The 18,885-nt window shown below is 47.8% G+C and overlaps 1 protein-coding gene across 1 annotated transcript in view; it reads left to right on the top strand.

Annotated features, from left to right (window-relative positions):
- The window catches only part of LOC145348643 (collagen alpha-1(V) chain-like), a 181,060-nt gene that overhangs the window by 128,141 nt on the left and 34,034 nt on the right, over window positions 1-18,885 (top strand). Inside the window, exons 38-48 of the mRNA XM_080196809.1 lie at window positions 2,137-2,190; window positions 3,362-3,415; window positions 4,162-4,215; window positions 4,306-4,413; window positions 5,354-5,443; window positions 8,728-8,781; window positions 12,247-12,354; window positions 13,333-13,440; window positions 15,018-15,071; window positions 16,556-16,609; window positions 18,219-18,326. Of these exons, the coding sequence (XP_080052935.1) occupies window positions 2,137-2,190; window positions 3,362-3,415; window positions 4,162-4,215; window positions 4,306-4,413; window positions 5,354-5,443; window positions 8,728-8,781; window positions 12,247-12,354; window positions 13,333-13,440; window positions 15,018-15,071; window positions 16,556-16,609; window positions 18,219-18,326 (846 nt within the window). The remainder of the gene's footprint in view (window positions 1-2,136; window positions 2,191-3,361; window positions 3,416-4,161; window positions 4,216-4,305; window positions 4,414-5,353; window positions 5,444-8,727; window positions 8,782-12,246; window positions 12,355-13,332; window positions 13,441-15,017; window positions 15,072-16,555; window positions 16,610-18,218; window positions 18,327-18,885) is intronic.

Genomic DNA, 18,885 nt, shown 5'->3' with positions numbered 1-18,885 from the left:
CATCTGAGTCCTGTCCTTCTCTGATAGACATGGTGTTGAAATATGGGGAGACGATGCAGTAGTGGTATTCTCACTGGGTGAGTCATGGTAGACACCCAGGCTAAACACTTTGGGAACATGGGTTCAAATCCCACCATGGCAGCTGGTGGAATTTAAATTCAATTGATAAAACCTGTGAGTATAAAGCTCGTCTCAATGATGATGACCACGACAACTATCACCGATTGTTGTAAAAATCCCAGGGTCTAGCAGTATTATCACTAGACTATTAATCTAGAAACTCAGCTAATATTCTGGAACCCGAGTTCAAATCCTGCCACGGCAGATGGTGGAATCTGAATTCAAGAAAAAATATCTGGAATTAAGAATCTATTGAATTGTCGATTGTCGGAATTATTAATGTCCTTTAGGGAAGAAAATCTGCTGTCCTTACCTGGTCTGGCCTACAAGTGATTCCAGACCCACACAGCAATGTGGTTGACTCTCAACCGTTCCTCTGAAATGGCTGAGTGAGGCACTCAGTTCAAGGAGAAAATAGGGGTGAGCAACAAATGCCAACCCTGCCAGCGAAACAGCAATGTGGCCGACTCTCAACTGCCCTCCAGGGGCAACAAGGGACGAGCAATAAATGCTGGCCAGCCAGCAATGCCCCTGTCCCATGGAAAAAAAATCACTAGTAGCCTTTAGGGAAGGAAATCTGCCATCCTTACCTGGCCTGTCCTACATGTGACTCCAGGGCCACAGCAACATGGTTGACACTCAACTGTCTCTCTGAAATAGCCAAATGAGGTACTCAGTTCAAGGGGCAATTAGGGATGGGCAGCCAATGTTGCCCCAGCCAGCGACACCCACATCACCCTGAAAGAAAAGAAGATTCCCCTAGATTAAAGAGTTGAAACAATTATTCTGGACATTTCTTCTCCTTTCTTGCTCTCTTGCTGCTGATTGTCCCTTGATCTGTTTGGCATCGTCTTCAATGTGAACAACTTGTGATGTCAGATCACTCCTTTCCTTGGGGAAGGGGTGAAAATCCTGGGCTCCCAGCGAGTGCTCACCGGTGCTTCTCTCTGTCAGAGTCACTTTCCCTTCAAGCACGGTTTCCAGGCTGGGCAGCACTTTGGCAGATTCACCCCCTTTTAAATGCCCTCCGTGCCAGTGCTGTGCTTCTCTTGAGTCTGGAGCCTCCTGTGAATCAAAATAAACATCGACACTGCCAAATAGGAAACTGTGAGGGCAGCTGTCCAAAAGCTCAAAGGCTTCAAAGAAGCAGCGAGCAATTTGATGAAACTTAAGGGGGGAACTTAATGAGCTTGGCTCACCCAGGACAGAGTATGTTTTAATAGGGTTAAGTAGGGAATGGGAAGTAGGGAGTCAGGTGAAAGGGCAGTGCTCCAAAAGCTCGTGATTCCAAATAAACCTGTTGGACTTTAACCTGGTGTTGTTAGACTTCATACTGTGACCACCCAAGTCCAACGACTGCATGTCCACCTCATGGCCACAATATGGTTTCATCAGTGATTTGTAAAGCCACAATCCCAGAAATCAGGGTAATCATAGTGGGGAGCAAAGAATCAGCAGGAGAATTTGAACACATACTTTGGTTCTGTCTTCACAAAATAGAGTGTAGAAACCTCCTGGAAATGTTACAGAACAAAAGGGAAGGGTGGAATTGAAGGAAATCAGTATTACTAAGAAAAGTGGGGAAATTAGTGGGGTTAAAGGCTGATAAATCAGCAGGGGCTGATAATCTGCACGCCCAGTGTATTAAAAGAAGTGGCCCTGGAAATATTCGATGCATTGGTGGTCATCTTCCCAAATTCTATAGACTTTAGAGCAGTTCCTACAGATTGGATCTGAACACTTTAACTCACTCATTGTCATTAATATCTGTGAGTCTGACGGTCTGCATTCTTTTGCTGGGTGGTTGGGGGCTTAGCTTGTTGGTGGTGTTTGTGGGTTTAAAACTCTCGGGTGTTTTAGTGATGATTGTTATGTAGCTGTAGCTCTGAGTTCTCAGCTGGCCGCCCTCGATAGTGCTAGCAATTAGGCATCTGCACCATTAACAAGTGGGCATGCTCTGATCAAACCCACTCTGTGCATCATTCACATTAACCAATCTCCCTCTTTACAACGCAGGGTCTTCCAGGACCTCAAGGTGCAACAGGCTTCGCAGGACCAAAGGGACCTCCAGTAAGTGCAGTTGAAATTGTTCCTTACTCCAGACTGTCTTTCCCCAGGGAGCATCCCATCGCAGAGAGCTGACCTCATAGAGAAGAGGATCCAGAGACAGCTGCAGAGAGATGGTTATAGAGACAGAACAGACATGCAGAGAGACAGACACACAGAAAACACATGCAACACCCATGCATATATACACAAATATTCACACACGTGTGAAATTTCCCTTGAGATACCTGTAATAGACATGTTGAAGTGATAGTCCCCAGTGCAATATCTGTAATAGTCACACTGGGGTGATGTTCCCCCACGCGATATCAGTAATAGACACATTAGATGAAATTTCCCTGTGAGATATCTGTAATAGACCCACTGGGGTGAAATTACCCCACAAGATTTTCCTGTGAGATATCTGTAGTAGATACACTGGATTTGAATTGCCCTGTGAAGTTTTTTTTTTAAGAAGTTTATTTATTAGTCACAAGTAAGGCTTACATTAACACTGCAATGAAGTTACTGTGAAATTCCCCTAGTCACTACACTCCGGTGTCTGTTCAGGTCAATGCACCTATTCAGTACGTCTTTCAGACCATGGAAGAAAAGCGGGGCACACAGACTTAGAGAGAACGTGCAGACTCCATACAGACAGTGACCCAAGCTGGGATTCAAATCCGGGTCCCTGGCACTGTGAAGCAGCCGTGTGAACCCCTGTGCCACCATGCCGCTGTATTAGACACACTGGGGTGATATTCCCCTGTGAGATATCTGTAATAAACACTGGGGTGATATCTCCCGTGAGATATCAGTAACAAACAAAATGTGTGGGATTTTTACGGCCTTGCTCATCCTAAACTGTAAAATCCAGCCTGAGGTCAATGGGCCTTCCCATGGGCCACCTCTCGCCAGCTCCAATTCTCGTGGGCAGATGGGACGGTACAATTCCGGACAATGTGTCAGTTGTTTCAGCAAAAGGTTGAAATAGTGCACAATAGTTCTTGCATGGTTGGCACTCGAATCATGAAGAGTCTGATATCAGACCCCATGAGGTCCTCAGCCTCCTCACAGACTCACCTTGCCCAATACACCGTACATTTTTATTCGATATTAACAGCAGCCGATGCAGCAATTAAAGGACAGCAGCAGTGAAGTGGTGAATGCTAACTTTGTACTTTCCTTTTGCTAGGGACCACCAGGAAAGGATGGGCTCCCAGGACACCCTGGACAGAGAGGGGAAGTGGTAAGTGTAGCCTTGCAAGCTGGTTGGAAAGAAATAAATTACTTTCACATGTGGTCTTCCATTACCCCAAGATCTTTCAGAACACTGAGAAGATTAATGTACCGATAGGAATGGGTTTCAATAGGAGGGTTAATGTACCAGTAGAAATGGGTTTCACTGGGAGAGTTTATATACCAGTAGAAACGGATTTCATCGAAGGGTTAATGTACCAGTCTAACTGGATTTCACTGAGAGGGTTAATGCACTGGGTGGGGGGGATGGAGGGTTTCATTGGCAGGTTAATGTACTGGTAGGAATGGGTTTTGAAAGGTGAATGAGGAATTGGTAAGAATGTGCTTGTTTGTAATGTCCTGCGGCACACTGAGTATAGCATCACTGCCTCTGGGCCAGAAGTTCCATGTTCGAGTTCTGCTTCAGGACGTATTGACTTCAGTGGGTGCATTGATAATGTGTCCATGCAGGTAGATTACCAGCTGGTAAATTCTGCCAGTAGCCCTTGTGACAGGTGGTAAAGAGAGGGAGAATTTCCTGGTCAGCCATATTGGGGAAAGCAAAAGCAAAGCACTGAGTACTTTGCCCAGCATAATCATAGACTAATCCAGGAGAAGTCCACGGTCACCAATGCTCCCTTAGGCCATTAGACCAGAAGGAGGAGTGATTGATAGTCTTTTCCTGTGGCTGATTTTCCCTCATGGTCTCACATCTCGATGGCTCACTCTTGCTAATATATTGGTTCTTGCTTACAGGGTTTTCAAGGCAAGACTGGCCCTCCAGGACCACCAGGTGTAGTTGGACCCCAGGTGAGTTCAGTGTTTCACACTCAGCTCCTGCCCACCATTCACTGTCCACTCTGTTCCAATGGTGATACTGATGCAGCTCTTTCATTACAGGGCTCTAGTGGTGAATCGGGACCAATGGGTGAGAGGGGACATCCAGGACCTCCTGGGCCACCTGGGGAGCAAGGTTTACCAGGCCCATCTGGGAAAGAAGGCACTAAGGTGAGGGAATTAACCATCTCCACCATGTGTACTGCTGCTCCTCAGTAGGTGTTGATGTGTGGGGATATTTATCAGGTTTTCAAACCGCCAGTTCTTCCTTGTGGCTACTGGACCAGTAATCTCCCTGTTTGAGAAACTGTGGGTCTCTGTTTATCACCTTGCCAGAAGTTCAGCTGTTTGACTCTCCTTCAATTAATGTGTTTGACTGTTGTTCTTGTCCAGCTGTCCTATTCAATCTTAATGAAGCGGGCCTGTTACTGATCCATACAGGACCCGGGCTTGTAACCAGGCAGGATCTGGGCCTGTAACCATACAGGATCTGGGCCTGTGACCATGCAGGATGCAGGCCTGTGACCATGCAGGACCCGGGCCTGTAATCATGCAGGATGCAGGCCTGTAACCATACAGAGTCCGAGCCCAGTAACTGTGCAGGATCTAGGCCTGTAACCATGCAGAACCCAGGCCTGTAATCATGAATGATTCGGCCTGTAATCATGAAGGAATTGAACTTGTTATCATGCAGGATCCAGGCCCATCACCATGCATGATCCAGGCTTGTTATCATGCTGGCATCCAGTTCTGTAATCAGGCAAGGATTTGTCATCAAGTGTCAAGGCAAAAGGTCTGCTGTCACATAGTGAGTGTTTTTGATAGGGTTTCCTGAGTTATCTGTGTGCCTGGGATGTGAAGTTTTGTTTTCTGTTCTTTTTGTTTCCCTCCTAATGCCCTCTCACTTTCTCTTTCTCTCTCCCCCTCTCTCTTGTTTTCCTCTTTCTCTATATCTCTTTCATTCTCTTTTCTTTTGCTCTGTCCTCCCTCTACCTGCTCACGTTAAGCTGTAGATTGCTCCCAACATTGAATTAAGTTGTACCTATCTGAAAGAGCCCCCTGCTGTGTTAAGTATGGTTGAACTATTGTTTCCCCATTTTCTTTCCCCCAGGGTGACCCTGGCCCTCCTGGGCCCGGAGGTAAAAATGGACCACCAGGCCTAAGAGGTTTCCCTGGTGAGACTGGGTTGCCTGGAATACCGGTAAGTGATTAACGTGCAGGGGAGAAAATCTTTCAAACTTTATCTACTCAACAACCTGAACACATTGTCCCTGTCTTAATGGTGTGTGAATTGGGGATCAAATTGAATCAGAGCAGTAGGGTTTTTGTTACTGAGAGACTGAATCAGTGCAACACTCGATGATTTCACATGTCAGGAATTGTGTTACGAGTAAAGATTAAGCAAATTGTACCTAATCTCTGCTGAAGAAAGCAGGATTGAGGTGACACTCGACCTTCCCACTTTCTCTTCTCCCTCTCTCTCTTCCTCTCTCTTCCTCCCAGTCTCTCTCTCCTCCATCTCCCACTCCCTTCCCTCCCTTTTACACCCCTCTCTCTCTCTCTGCCCCCTTCACTTACTCCCTCCTTTCTGCATGCTCTCTCTCCCACACTCTCCTTCTTTCCGCCCTCTCCTTCACTACTCCGCTCCATCTCTCTCCACAAATACATTGTTCCACAAACTTTTTATCACAATATCCTACAATGCCTCACATACAGTCAGTAAAGATATATCACAAAATTCTGCAGAATCTCCACAAAGGACATAACAAGTAGGAGGAGGCTATTTGGCCCTCCTCCACCATTCAACACGATCACTCCTGATGTTCCACCTCAACCTCACTTTCTCGCACTTTCACTGTAATGCTCAAAAAGCTTTCGACATCTGCCTTTAATCTACTCAGTGACTGAGCACTCACAGCCATCTGGAGCAGAGAGACTTATAACAATTCACAACTCTGTGAATAATGATGTTTCCCCTCAATTCAGTCCTAAATGATTGGCCCCGTATCCTGCCACTGTGCCCCAATGTTCCAATCAGCAGTAAGTCCAGCCTCTCCCGGCCCCCATACTGATGGGCATCGTTATGGACAGAGTTGGAAAATTTGGAGAACCATTAAAAGCTAACAGCTTTCCATAATTTTCCATGTCACCCACAACAATACCTTCTGGGATCGGAAAATCCCATGCTCATGTCTGTCCTGTCAAGCTCCTTCAGAATCTTGTATATTTCAATGAGATCACCTCTCGCTCCTGTGAAATCTCGGGATTGTATACCTAGTCTGCTCAAATCTCTCTTTGTAAGTCAATTCTTCCTCCTCAGAACCCACACTCAAGGGGTGGGTTCTGAGGCTCCTTAGGTAAGGAGACCAAAATTGTTCACAGAGCTCCAGGTGTGGGTAACCAGTTCCCTATATATTTGTAGTAAGACTTATTTAGTCTTGTATTCCAATGACTTGCAACAAAAACTGATGCACCTCAGTCCCAAAGAAGATTCACGTTGGACTCAAAACCTTGACTCTGTTTTGTCTCTCTGCAAATTTCTCTCTCTACTGACCAGCTGAGTTTTTCTGGCACTTTGTGTTTATTCTTGTCTCTCAAATACCAGTTGCCTTCCTTATTGCTTGTTAATAGAAGGGGTAGGGAGAACAGGGGTATGGTACAGAGGACAACATATTAGCATGGATAGAAGATTGGTAGGCATAAATTGGTCTTTTTTAGTTTGGCACGGTTTATCAGACCTGGGTTGCCCTATGAGGAACATTTGGACTGGTCAAATTGTATCTGCTGGAGTTTAGAAGAGTAAGACGTGACTTAGAAGATAGGAACATGAGGAGGCCATTTGGTCCTTCAAGCCTGCTCTGCCATTCATTAAAATCATGGCTGATCATCCACCTCAATAGCCTAATACTGCTTTTTCCCCATAACCTTTGATCCCATTCGCCCCAAGTGCTATATCTAGCACCCATTGAATACATTCAATGTTTTGGCATCAACTACTTCCTCTGGAATAGAAACATAGAACTTCCTGTGGTATAGGAACATAGAACTTGATTGACACTTAGAAGATCCTGGGGAGTATTAACAGGATGAGTGTGGAAAGGATGTTCCTCTTTTGGGAGAAACTAGAACTAGGGGTCACTGTCCAAAACTAAGGGTGAGGTGAAACTATTTTTTACTGAAAGGGTTGAGTTCTGGGACTCTCTTCCTGAAAAGACAGTAAAAACAGAGTCTTTGAATATTTTTAAGCCAGAGGTGGATAGATTCCTGATTAACAAGGGTTGAAAGGTTCAAGAAGAAATTAGATATAGCTCTTGGGGCTGGGATCAAGGGATATGGGGGGAAGGCAAGATCAGAATATTACACTTGATGATCAGCTATGATCAAAATGAATGATGGAGCAGGCTCAAAGGGCTGAATGGCCAACTCCTGCTTCTAGTTTCTATGTTATTGCAGGTAGACAGGAATGTGGAATTGAAGTTACAGTCAGATTAGTTGTGATCTTATAGAATGGCAGAGCAGCTTCGAGGGGACCCCAATTTGTGTTCATGTGTAAAATATCCGAGACTTCAGGTTAGATGAATATTTAGAATTATTGTATCAGGTGAGATCCATGCATCATGAGCGAAACCTTCCCAAAACTGCACCGAGTTTTGGCTCTGATGAAAACCGATGTGAAGCTCGCAGACTGCACAGCCGGCTGGCCCCGCTGTATTAAATGAAACCTCTGCACTCCGTAAAGTAGAATTCACGCCTTCAGCTGGAGTGGCGGGGCCCAAAGATGCCGGCAAGGCCACGCACCCCAATCTCTGACTTAAACAAAAGGCCCCCCTTTCCTTCCCCAAGAAGTCAGGACCCCAAACATCAGGGCCAGTGCCCCAATGACCCCTCCCCCTCTTCTTTGCAGACATTGGAGCTTTCCTCTGTCCCTGTTCCTTTTGCGAGCATGAGGCTCTCTCTTCTCCCCGCTTATCCCTCTCCACCACATATAAGGGGAAGCCCTCCAATGGAGCTGGTCAGAAGGCCCTCCACTGACACTGCCCACCTGGCACTGTTGGGCCATGTCCCTCACATCCTGGGTGCTATACTTACCTTTGTGTCACCCCGGCTGGTCAGCATGACCAGTTTTGGTTTCTGATGATTAGTAGTGATTCATGCTGGCTTGACGGACATGCCAACAGAGTGGGAGGGTAAGGTGTGGGTGGACATTATGGCATCAAGGCCTTTAAGCATATGTTAATTTATTAAAATATATGGAAACCAATTTTACACCCTTTCTGCTGACTGAACCTAATCACATCACCGACACGGGGGTGATGAAGATCTCAAACTGAGATCTCACGAACACAAATCCTTCTTTGGCCCTCTTGCGAGATTGAGTGGCGATTAAGGGATTTGCGCCCACGCCGAACGTGGTCACTGGACCACAGCCCATGGATTGTGAGTCAGGAAGTGAGTTCTAATTCTTTCTTTCACGTTTCTCCACAGGGTGGACCAGGATTGAAAGGCGGTATGGGTCCCCCAGGCCCTCCTGGCCCAGCTGTAAGTATCTAGCCTTGTACACCGGGGACAGGGATGAATTGGCCTAAGAAAGGTGGCTCGGTAACCATGCCTTAGAAAGAAGATGATGCAGCCTGGGATGTCAATGTTGATGTTCTTGATTCCAAATCCTTCTGGGAAAATGAGTGAGAGATCTGCCCATGACATACAGTCATAGAGGTTTACAGCATGGAAACAGGCCCTTCTGCCCAACTTGTCCATGCCACCCCTTTTTTTCAAAACCCCTAAGCTAATCCCAATTGCCCACATTTGGCTCATATCCCTCTATAGCCATCGCACCCATGTAACTAAACGCTTTTTAGAAGATAAAATTGTACCCACCTCTACTGCTATCTCTGGCTGCTTGTTCCAGACACTTACCGCTCTCTGTGTGAAAAAACTGCCCTTCTGAACGTTTTTGTTTCTCTCCCCTCTCATCTTAAACCTATGTCCTCTAGTTTTAGACTCCCCTACCTTTGAGAAAAGATATTGACTGTCTAGCTGATCTGTGCCCCTCATTATTTTGTAGACCTCTATAGGTCCCCTCTCAGCATCCTACGCTCCAGAGAAAAATGTCCCAATCTATTCAGCCTCTCCTTATAACTCAATCCATCAAGTCCTAGTAATGTCCATTCTCAGTCAGAATGGAGATGATTGGGTAGATTCCTCTTCCCACCCCACCTCCCTTCACACTTGGCAGGCATTATTTTTATGCTGATAATTTTTATGTGACTGTCCTCCACTCACTACATTTTGCTGGAGATGTTTTGATCCTGATTTTCTGTTTGCTGTAGTACATAGAGACTCACTCTAAGTAGACTCTGTACACTGCTTGCTGAATAAGTAGACGGTTTGCTGTAAAATGCATTGTTTCCATTCTGCCTCCAATGGCCTTTTTGGTGGCGTTGGTCGGCATTGGGTTGCAAAGTAATTGTGGTGGGTGCCTAAAGGGGATTTCCCTTTCCCCAACTTCCTTCTTCCTCCCCCATAACACACACACACACACACACACACACACACCTGCCAAACCTCTGGCCCAAGGAGGGTATGGGTGCCTTGTGACCATGGCTGTAGTGGCCAAAGAGACTTGAATGACTTCAAATGGACACCAGGCCCTAATCGCCCAGTAAAGATTCTAATTGAATTGGAAATTAGAATCGTAGAATCCTTACAGTGCAAAAGGAGACCATTCGGCCCATCAAGCCTGCACTGACTCTTTGAAAGAACACCTTACTCCAGACCCACAACTCTGCCCCATCCCTGTAATCCCGTGTATTGGCTAATCCCCCTAATCTACACATCTTTGGACATCAAGGGGCAATTTAGCATGTCCAATCCACCTTACGTGCACATCTTTGGACTGTGGGAGGCAACCAGAGCATCTGGAGGAAACCCATGCAGACACGGGGAGAATGTGCAAATTCCACACAGGCAGTCACCAAGACCGAAATTGAACCCGGGTCCCTGTGAAGCAGCAATGCTTTCCACTGGGCCACCAACTTGAAGAGCACGAAACAACACCCTGATCCTCTATGTGGTATATTAGGAAATGGAGTGGTCCATTCAGCTCCAGCATCATTCAGCTAGGTCATGGATGATCCATATCGTAACCCGATCTATCCAACTTGGCTCTGTCTCCCTGCTTGCCCCTACCCACCGAGGATCGATCAATCTCAGTTTTGCAAATTTTAGTTGATCCCTCACCCCCGCCAACTTTCCAGTTCCAGATTTTACAGCATCTTTTGTATGAAGAAGTGCTTTCTGACATCGGCCCTGAAAAGCCGAGCTCTAATTTGAAGGTTACAGCTATCTGTAGAAGAGGCCTTGCGGCGCAGTGGATCGCACCCCTCCCTCTGAACCAGAAGCTGTGGCTACGAGTCCCAGCCCTGGGACTTGCTGAACAAGAAAGGTGCTTTTGTAACACAGCCAAAACGTTGAACGTCAGCATGCGGTTCCTTCTAAAATTGGTGAATGGCAGGTGGGAGAGATGTGCAGCCAGCCATGTGATGTAAAGGAAATTAGAGCCTCTATATCATAAGCTTTGCATATGTCCAGACTTCAACATGCATGCAACAAAGTGCATGTTGATCCATCAACCCGGACTCACTGAGTGAACTGTAAGACACCACAACTTGCTGTGATCTGTTGTGGACCCTCTCCCCTCCAGAGTAAACCGAGAAAAATTCCCAATCCTTTAATCATCACAAACATCTCAATCTCTACTGGAAGAAATTCAATCCTAACCTTACGCAAGCTGTTCTCGACGTGTATCCCTTGCAGCCCTTTATGAAACCTGAGGCTTTGCCCACTGCTCAGTCGAGCCTTCTGTTAAAGTTCAGCTGGAGGAGTTTGCACGGTCTCCTTGTGTCTGTGTGGGTCTCCTCCGGGTGCTCCGATTTTCTCCCACAGTCCAAAACTGTGCGGATTAGGTCAATTGGCCATGCTAAATTGCTCCTTCGTGTCTAGTAGACTAGCAGGGTAAGTACGTGGGGTTACGGGGATGGGAGCTGGGTGGGATTGTGGTCGGTGCAGACTCAATGGGCCGAATGGCCTACTTCTTCACTATCGGGATTCTATGTACCGGGGAGCTGAGCTACAGGGAAGCAAGCATCCCATAAATGTGGCCCTCGCCATCTCCAACCCTCCAGCAACTCTGGCAGGGTCATAGGTCAAAGGCAAAGGGTGGCGGTGGCCTGCGGAAAAGAAAATGACAATCCTTTCCCCAATATCTACTCATTTTCCTACCATCGATTTCTTCAAATTTGGATCAGGAAAAGGTGGGGGGGGGAGGGTGGTGAGGAGGTGCGTGAGGTGGGGGATGAAACCATTCAGCATAACTGAGCACATCATGACATGACCCTGGACAACGCACACTCTCCAGTGGGGCCTCAGCCACCGCACCATCAGATCTGGGCGGGGGGGGGGGGTGAGTGGCGGGGGGGCCTGGGGATGACATAAGGAGAGTGAGGCTTGGAGGCAGCGGGTGGTAAAGTTTGCCCCCATGGCCCTGCTCATTGACAAATACCCAAGCCTGCTGACAGTAATGAATGCTGCTGTGCTGATAGGTCCCTTACTCGGTCACCATGGCACCAAGAGCTGCCTGTTTCGAAGCCCCCACCATTTCGCCGGGACACAGTTGCCAATAGGGAGCAGGGATAGAGGGCCAGGTGGTGTGAGGTGTGAGCCACAGCCACAGGCTGGTGAACCAGTCCTTCCAAAGGGGTTGGAGGGTAGTTATGGGGTGAGAAGAGGGTTGGGGGGAGGCTCCTTTAAACTGAATCCAGTGAAAAATTACTCGCTCCAAAGGTGAACAAACGATTGGTACCCTCTGTGGTTGCAGCAGTTACTTTGATTTTCTTTCTTCGCTGCCCCAGCCCCACCCCAATGGCCTCCGATTGACTTGTTTACCTCCCAGACGTGCTTCTTGCTCACTTTGATTGCTCGTTCTCCACAAACTTTGTCTTTCAGGGCTCCCCTGGTGTCAGAGGGAAAGCCGGACCGGGTGGTCCCATCGGTCTCCCAGGACGTCCAGGACCTCAGGGTCCGCCTGGCCCTGCCGGAGAGAAAGGAGTACCGGTAAGTGAATCTGCCTGCTGGCTTCAGGGCGAAGCGGTTGGGGGAGGGCTGAGAAAGGTGCACCCCCACTGGTTCTGGGAAGTGAGCGAGGGCACCTGTTTTCCCTTGTCCAGTTGGTTAAGTGTGCAGTCATGTCGGAGTTAAGTGCACTGGTATATTGGGAAGGGGTGCCAACTCCATCCTTTGATTCAGGGGCTTGATTGCACCTTTGGAAGGTTAACTGTGCCCATTGTCTCTCTATGGAGATCACAGATGGAGCAGGTTTCAGGGAAGAGTGGGAGTTGCCTGAGGGGACCTCCCAGTCAGATAGGAGGAGGGGAGACAAACCTGGAGACTCTCTAGGCAATGCCCCACTAGGGTGGAGGGCTGTGGGACAGGCATGTGGGCACGGGGGTGGGGGGAAATGGTGAGACGTTCTCTAATGATGGCCCAGTTACTTCATCATTGCTTGAAGGCCTCGAGCTTCAAGAGTCCACCCATCATCCTTAGAGGAATGGCAAACTTCCCCGCTTGTCTCAGTTTGGTGGGGCTGTAGGGGGAGAATCACCTGTCAGGTGACTGGTTGCCTCCCACCCCCTCCTCAATTGCCCCATGGTAGTGGAATTCATGGGGTAAATGCTGGCCTTCTCAGTTCTCCACACAGCTTAACTTCCCCGTCAAGGTTTGGTGTCAGAGCAAACCGGGATGTGTAACAGTCTTAGTGCTCCCCAGGAGGATGAGCACTCGGCAGTAAATGCTGCTCAAATGGAGTGCAGATCTGCCCTGGGTGTACCAAGTTGACCTCAATCTTCCCCAAGGGGAAGAGCTCTGGTGGTTTCCCCCTCGTGTGGATGTAGCAGGACAGTGAGGGATGGGGCAGGCTTTGATGTAACACCGGCTGGTTCTCAGTCGAATGAGCAATAGGGCTTGTGGGTGGTAGGAACACTGTGACAGTCACCAAGCAGCTAACATTAACTATGCCTGTCTCAATGATTGCAGGGTGGTAAAGGCCCAGTAGGCCCTGCTGGTCGAGACGGTGTCCAAGGCCCAGTTGGTCTGCCAGGACCTGCAGGCGCTCCCGGAGGCCCCGGTGAGGACGGTGACAAGGTAAGGTCAACTTCTGTAGTGCTGCGAGGGTAGCAGGCCGGAGGTCAGGGGAGAGGGGCTGGAGGTCAGGGGAGGGGGGGATGCTGTTGGTCAGGGGAGGGGGGGGTTGCTGTTGGTCAGGGGACGGGGGGTGCTGTTGGTCAGGGGAGGGGGGGGCTCTGGAGGTCAGATGAGTGGGGAAGTTCTGGGATGGGGTCGGTTGGGGGTGAGATGAGCTCAGGGCTGGGCAAGTGAGGGCAGAGGTCAGGGCAGTGGGGGTGGAGGTCACGAGAGTGATGACCTGGGCACTGGGTGGGCAGAGGTCGGGAGAGTGGGGAAGGTCAGGAGTGGGGAGGTTATGGGATAGGGTAGGTCAGGGGAGCAATGAGCTCAGATGGAGGTGTCAGGGAAGGGTTGGGGGTCAAGGGGGAGGGTTGGATATAGAGACCCTTGTGTTTTATAAGGGATTACTTGTGTGTTCAGGGCATGTGGAGTTATGCTGACCAATTGGCGCAGTTACGCACTGTGTGGCATAAGGTGTAGTATGGTATATTTCTACCTGGTTTGTGCTTCATATACAAAGAAACAGTCACTTACAACAGTTTTAGCTCTGTTACACATTTGGGACTAAGATGCTTCTTTGCGTTAGGCCCTGGAATACGGATGAAGTCACAGTGCCTGGGAATGTTCCTATAATGGGGTCCAGAGGGAAAAGATCTTACAGAGTATTGTTACAAGGATAGATAAAACTCAAGCCTTTTTGCTTCAACTATTTGATAGCTACACAACTCAAATTTTGCTGCAAGGGTTACATATGGTCGAAGTTTTTCATCTCACACTCATCAGAACAAACACAAGAATGCCAAATTTCAAATGCTCATTGCAAGTTATGCTGTAGGCCAAAAGGTTGCTGATTGGTTGGCAAGTTTATTCTGACTGGCTGTGATGTTGCCATGGGGAAAGACCGGTGTACTGTAGGCCCCCCAAGCTTCTAGCACATTTAAATATGGTGCAAGGCTTGAACATACTGGATAGTACTTGCTGATCAGCCTTGAGTGCTCTAAGAGTATGGCGACACAGTAGTTAGCACTGCTGCCTCACAGTCCCAGGTACCTGGTTGGGTTCAATTTCAGCCTCGGATGACTGCCTGTGTGGAGTTTGTATGTTGTCTCCGTGGTTTTCCTCCAACTGCTCCAGTTTCCTCCCACACCCCAAAGATGCATGGGTTAGGTGGATTAGTGGGATAAAAACGAAAGGATATGGAGATAGGGCCTGGGCCGGATGCTCTATCAGAGAATCAGTGCAGAATGATCTCCTTCAGCACTGTAGGGATTCTGAAGATCTTAACATCCAAGTTTGTAATGTGGTTCATTTGCTTTTGTTGAAACAGACATAATTCCATACGCAGGGACCCCATTCACTGCACACAAAAGGAAAATGTTCAAGCCTTGTTCCTCTTTTTGAGTCCTGACTATCATCTTGTGGGACTTGTGCACTAAACAGAATCTGTATTTGGATTGGACATGGCTGTTTAATTGAATCACTTGCCTCTTGCAACTCGTGAGTGAATGAGGTTTTTGTTTCTTTTTGTCTCCCAGGGAGAAGTGGGTGAACCCGGACATAAAGGGAGGAAGGGCAACAAGGGTGAACATGTAAGTACAACATTTAATTTAATCATTTTTCATTCCAAGCTGACAACCAGCCTGGCAAGGGGAATATTCTGCCTGGGACCTGTCTGATCCTTCATGTAGCTAAGTAACCACAGGAATCGAAAGGGATTGTGTAACAAAATGGGAGTGTACCCTAAATACATCGCACTCTGTGCCCAAATCAAACTGCAGCTGAGCCCTTGATGCCTAGGTCCTTTGGGTCTTATTGCCTAGGCTCTGTGGAATTTCCTTGGCGTCTATAGTCCTCACAGAATTTCTGGGCCTTCTTGTCTAGGCTCCATGAAATTTATGGTCCTTATTGTCTAGGCCCTGTGTAAGGTATGGGCCTTGTCATCTGGGTTTTGTAGAGTCTTTGGGCCTTATTGTCTAGGCTCTATCAAATTTATGGGCATTATTTTCTAAGCTCCATGATTGTTGAACAGGTTCCATGAAATTTAAAGGCCCCTTGGCCCATAAAATTTAAATGCCTTGGTGTCTAGATCTTTTAAATTTATGAACCAAAGTTTCATGGAATTTCTTGGCCTTGCTGTCCAGACTCCATCGCTAGGATCTGTGGGATTTCTGGGTCTTTCTGTTGCATGTAAACAATGACCACTTGAGAAGATAGCTTGTCCCTTTGGGATATGCTGAGCAAGGAATCTGTCCCTTCAGCAGAGCAGGCCAGAAAATGAAGAGGAAAACATAATCTGAATGCTGATGTTTAATAATAAATATCAGTCAGCTTCGTCCACTGTCTGCTCTCAATCTCTGGCTCTGTTAAAACAGCCATGACTACTAAATTAAGTCAATGCTGACAATAAAACCATTTTGGGTCTTTTAAATTAAAATGTAGATTTATGTAATTTCACAAAATGTTTTGTTGTTTAACCATAGGTGTTGAATAAATATGGGTGGCATGGTGGCACAGTGGTGAGCACTGCTGCCTCGCAGTGCCAGGGACCCGGGATCAATTCAAGCCTTGGGTCACTGTCCGTGTGGAGTTTGCACGTTCTCCCCATGTCTGCGTGGGTTTCCTCCGGGTGCTCCAGTTTTCTCCTACTGTCCCAAAGACGTACTGGTTAAGTGCTTTGACCATTCTAAATTCTCCCGAACAGGCACCAGAGTGTGTCGACGCGGGAATTTTCACAGTAACTTAATTGCAGCGTTAATGTAAGCCTACTTGTGACACCAGTTTTCTCCCACAGTCCGAAGATGTGCGGATTTGATGAATTGGCCATGCTAAGTCACCCGTTAGTGTCCAGGGAGGTGTAGGTTAGGTGGATTCGGTATGATAAATGTTTGAGGTTACGGAATAGGGCGGGACAGAGGGCCTGGGTAAGATATTCTGTCACAGAGTTAGTACAGACTCGATGGGCTGAATGGCCTTTTCTGCACTGTTGGGGACTTTATGAAATTCTTAGCTGCCTTTGGTCATTTTCATATATCAGAATTGTAATGATTGTGCATCCACTTATGTTTTGTTCCAGGGTCCACCCGGTCCTCCAGGTCCAGTCGGTCCGGTTGGCCAACCAGGTCCTGCAGTAAGTATCTGTGCTTTGGAGCTCGCGATGTTTCTGGAACTTTCACTTGTAGGTCAGAGTCGTTCGTTGTTGTGGGGCCATGGCTCTAGCCTCTGGGTCAGAAGATCGTGCGTTCAGAGGCTGGAGCACAAAATCCAAGGTGGCCACACGCTGTGGAATACTGCTGAGGTGGTGTTGCTTGGTTGGTGGTGCATCCCCTCGAGTGAAGTGTCAAACTATAGAGTGGGTGTGAAAGATTGTGTGCTGCCACCTTGAAAAAGAGTTAGTTCTACATCTGATGCCCAGCCAACATTCATCTCTTGACCAACACGGCCAGAAAAATAAAATTAACTGGTCATTGCTGTTTGCTCCATAGACATAGGTGAATACACACTTCGATACATGTTTCAATGATTGTGAAGTGCTTTGGAATGTTTGAATAGATGCTAAATGTTCTGAACAGTGGGCTAGCTAACAGGTCACAACAATAACTGCACCAATGTAACATCTACAATAGCACATCCCAAAGCACCTACAGGAGTGTTCTACCAGGCACATAAGGAGATGTTAGGGCTGTTGACCGAAAGCTTGGCCAGTTGGTTTTGAGGATTGCCTCCGGGAGGGGGAGATGAAGAGGCGGCGAGCTGTTGGGAGCTCCGGGTTCAGGTGAATAAAGGCATCACCGCCAATGGCACAGTGATTAACATCGGGGATGCTTGAATGAAGAGGGCAGAGATCTCGAATGGTTGTAGGACTGGAGGAGATTACAGGGATAATGAAGGGGGCAAGGCCATGGTGGGATTTGGAACCAAGAGGAGAATTTTAAGTTCAGTGTTTGATGGGGAGCTAATATCGGTAAGCGTGCAGATGGTGATGAGAGTTAAGACAAAGGCTGCAGATGAGCTGTTGGTGGAGAGTTACCAGCCAGGAATGCTTTGGGATAGTCAAGTCCAGAGGCTCATGAAGTTCTTGTATCAGAGACAAAGCTCTATGTAATTGTCTCAGTTCACGCACGCGCACACACACACACACACACACACACACAACAAATGAACGTGCATGTGACACATGCATACTCACCACACTTGCACACATATGACACATGCACGCACACATGCTACACACTGTATGCATCTGCATGCACACACCTGACATACATGACACATACATGCATGCTACATGTACAAATGTGTGTGCACGCACACAGATACACACACACATGTATCTTTGCAGCCTTGTTTCAGATACATGCAGATCATTGAAGCTTTTTAAACATTATTTATTAATGCTTCAAAAACTGGAAACATTTTTATTTTTGCAATTCCAAAACAAAAACCTGGATCAAATGAGGGAGAAGGGAAGATAAATGGTTATGATGGTAGATTTAGATGGGAAAAGAAGGGAAGGTCGAGTGGAACATAAACATCTATGTTTATGTGGACCAGTTGGGCTACTGTAGGGTTGGGATTACAATCAGATCAGTCATGATTTTAGTGAATGGTGGAGCAGGCTGTTGGGGCAAAGTGGCCTACTCCTGATCCTGATTAGTGTGTTTGTATAGAAGGCTGCATTGACATAAAGCTGATGCTTTGCCGTTCCTCACTGCAGACTCTGCCTCTTATCCCCTCAGGGTGCCGATGGAGAACCTGGAGCCAGAGGTCAGCAGGGATATTTTGGACAGAAGGGCGACGAAGGTCCCAGAGGTTTTCCAGGGTCACCGGGTCCAATCGGACTACAGGTCAGTCAATGTGATTGGTCTACAAGGAAGTTTGAAGGGAATATGGCATTGCACATGTACAGTCCTGTAATTCGTCGACCAGTGTGCATTAGAGTGGGGAAAGAGGAGTTGGGGGTGCTAAGGGTAAGGAATAGGGTGGACACCCTGCAGAAATGGGGGGATGCTCCTTGGGATAGAGAGGACAGAGTTGATGCATGGTAGACTGGAGACAGTGTGGGGAATGGAGTCAGAGTGTGGGGGTGGGAATGGGAATGGGGGGGTCAGAGTGTGTGGATGGGAATGGGGGGAGCAGAGTGTGGGGATGGGAATGGGGGGGTCAGAGTGTGTGGATGGGAATGGGGGTGTCAGAGTGTGTGGATGGGAATGGGGGCGGGTCAGAGTGTGTGGATGGGAATGGGGGGGTCAGAGTGTGGGGATGGGAATGGGGGCGGGTCAGAGTGTGTGGATGGGAATGGGGGGGTCAGAGTGTGGGGATGGGAATGGGGGGGTCAGATTATGGGGATGGGAATGGGGGGGTCAGATTATGGGGATGGGAATGGGGGGGTTCAGTATGTGGAGA

Source organism: Carcharhinus amblyrhynchos, chromosome 9 (assembly GCF_965287045.1).
Source record: "Carcharhinus amblyrhynchos chromosome 9, sCarAmb.v2.hapA, whole genome shotgun sequence".
NCBI classification, from domain to species: Eukaryota; Metazoa; Chordata; class Chondrichthyes; order Carcharhiniformes; family Carcharhinidae; genus Carcharhinus; species Carcharhinus amblyrhynchos.
The sequence above is the reverse complement of the archived record's forward strand: the minus strand, read 5'-3'. Positions and strand labels throughout refer to the sequence as shown.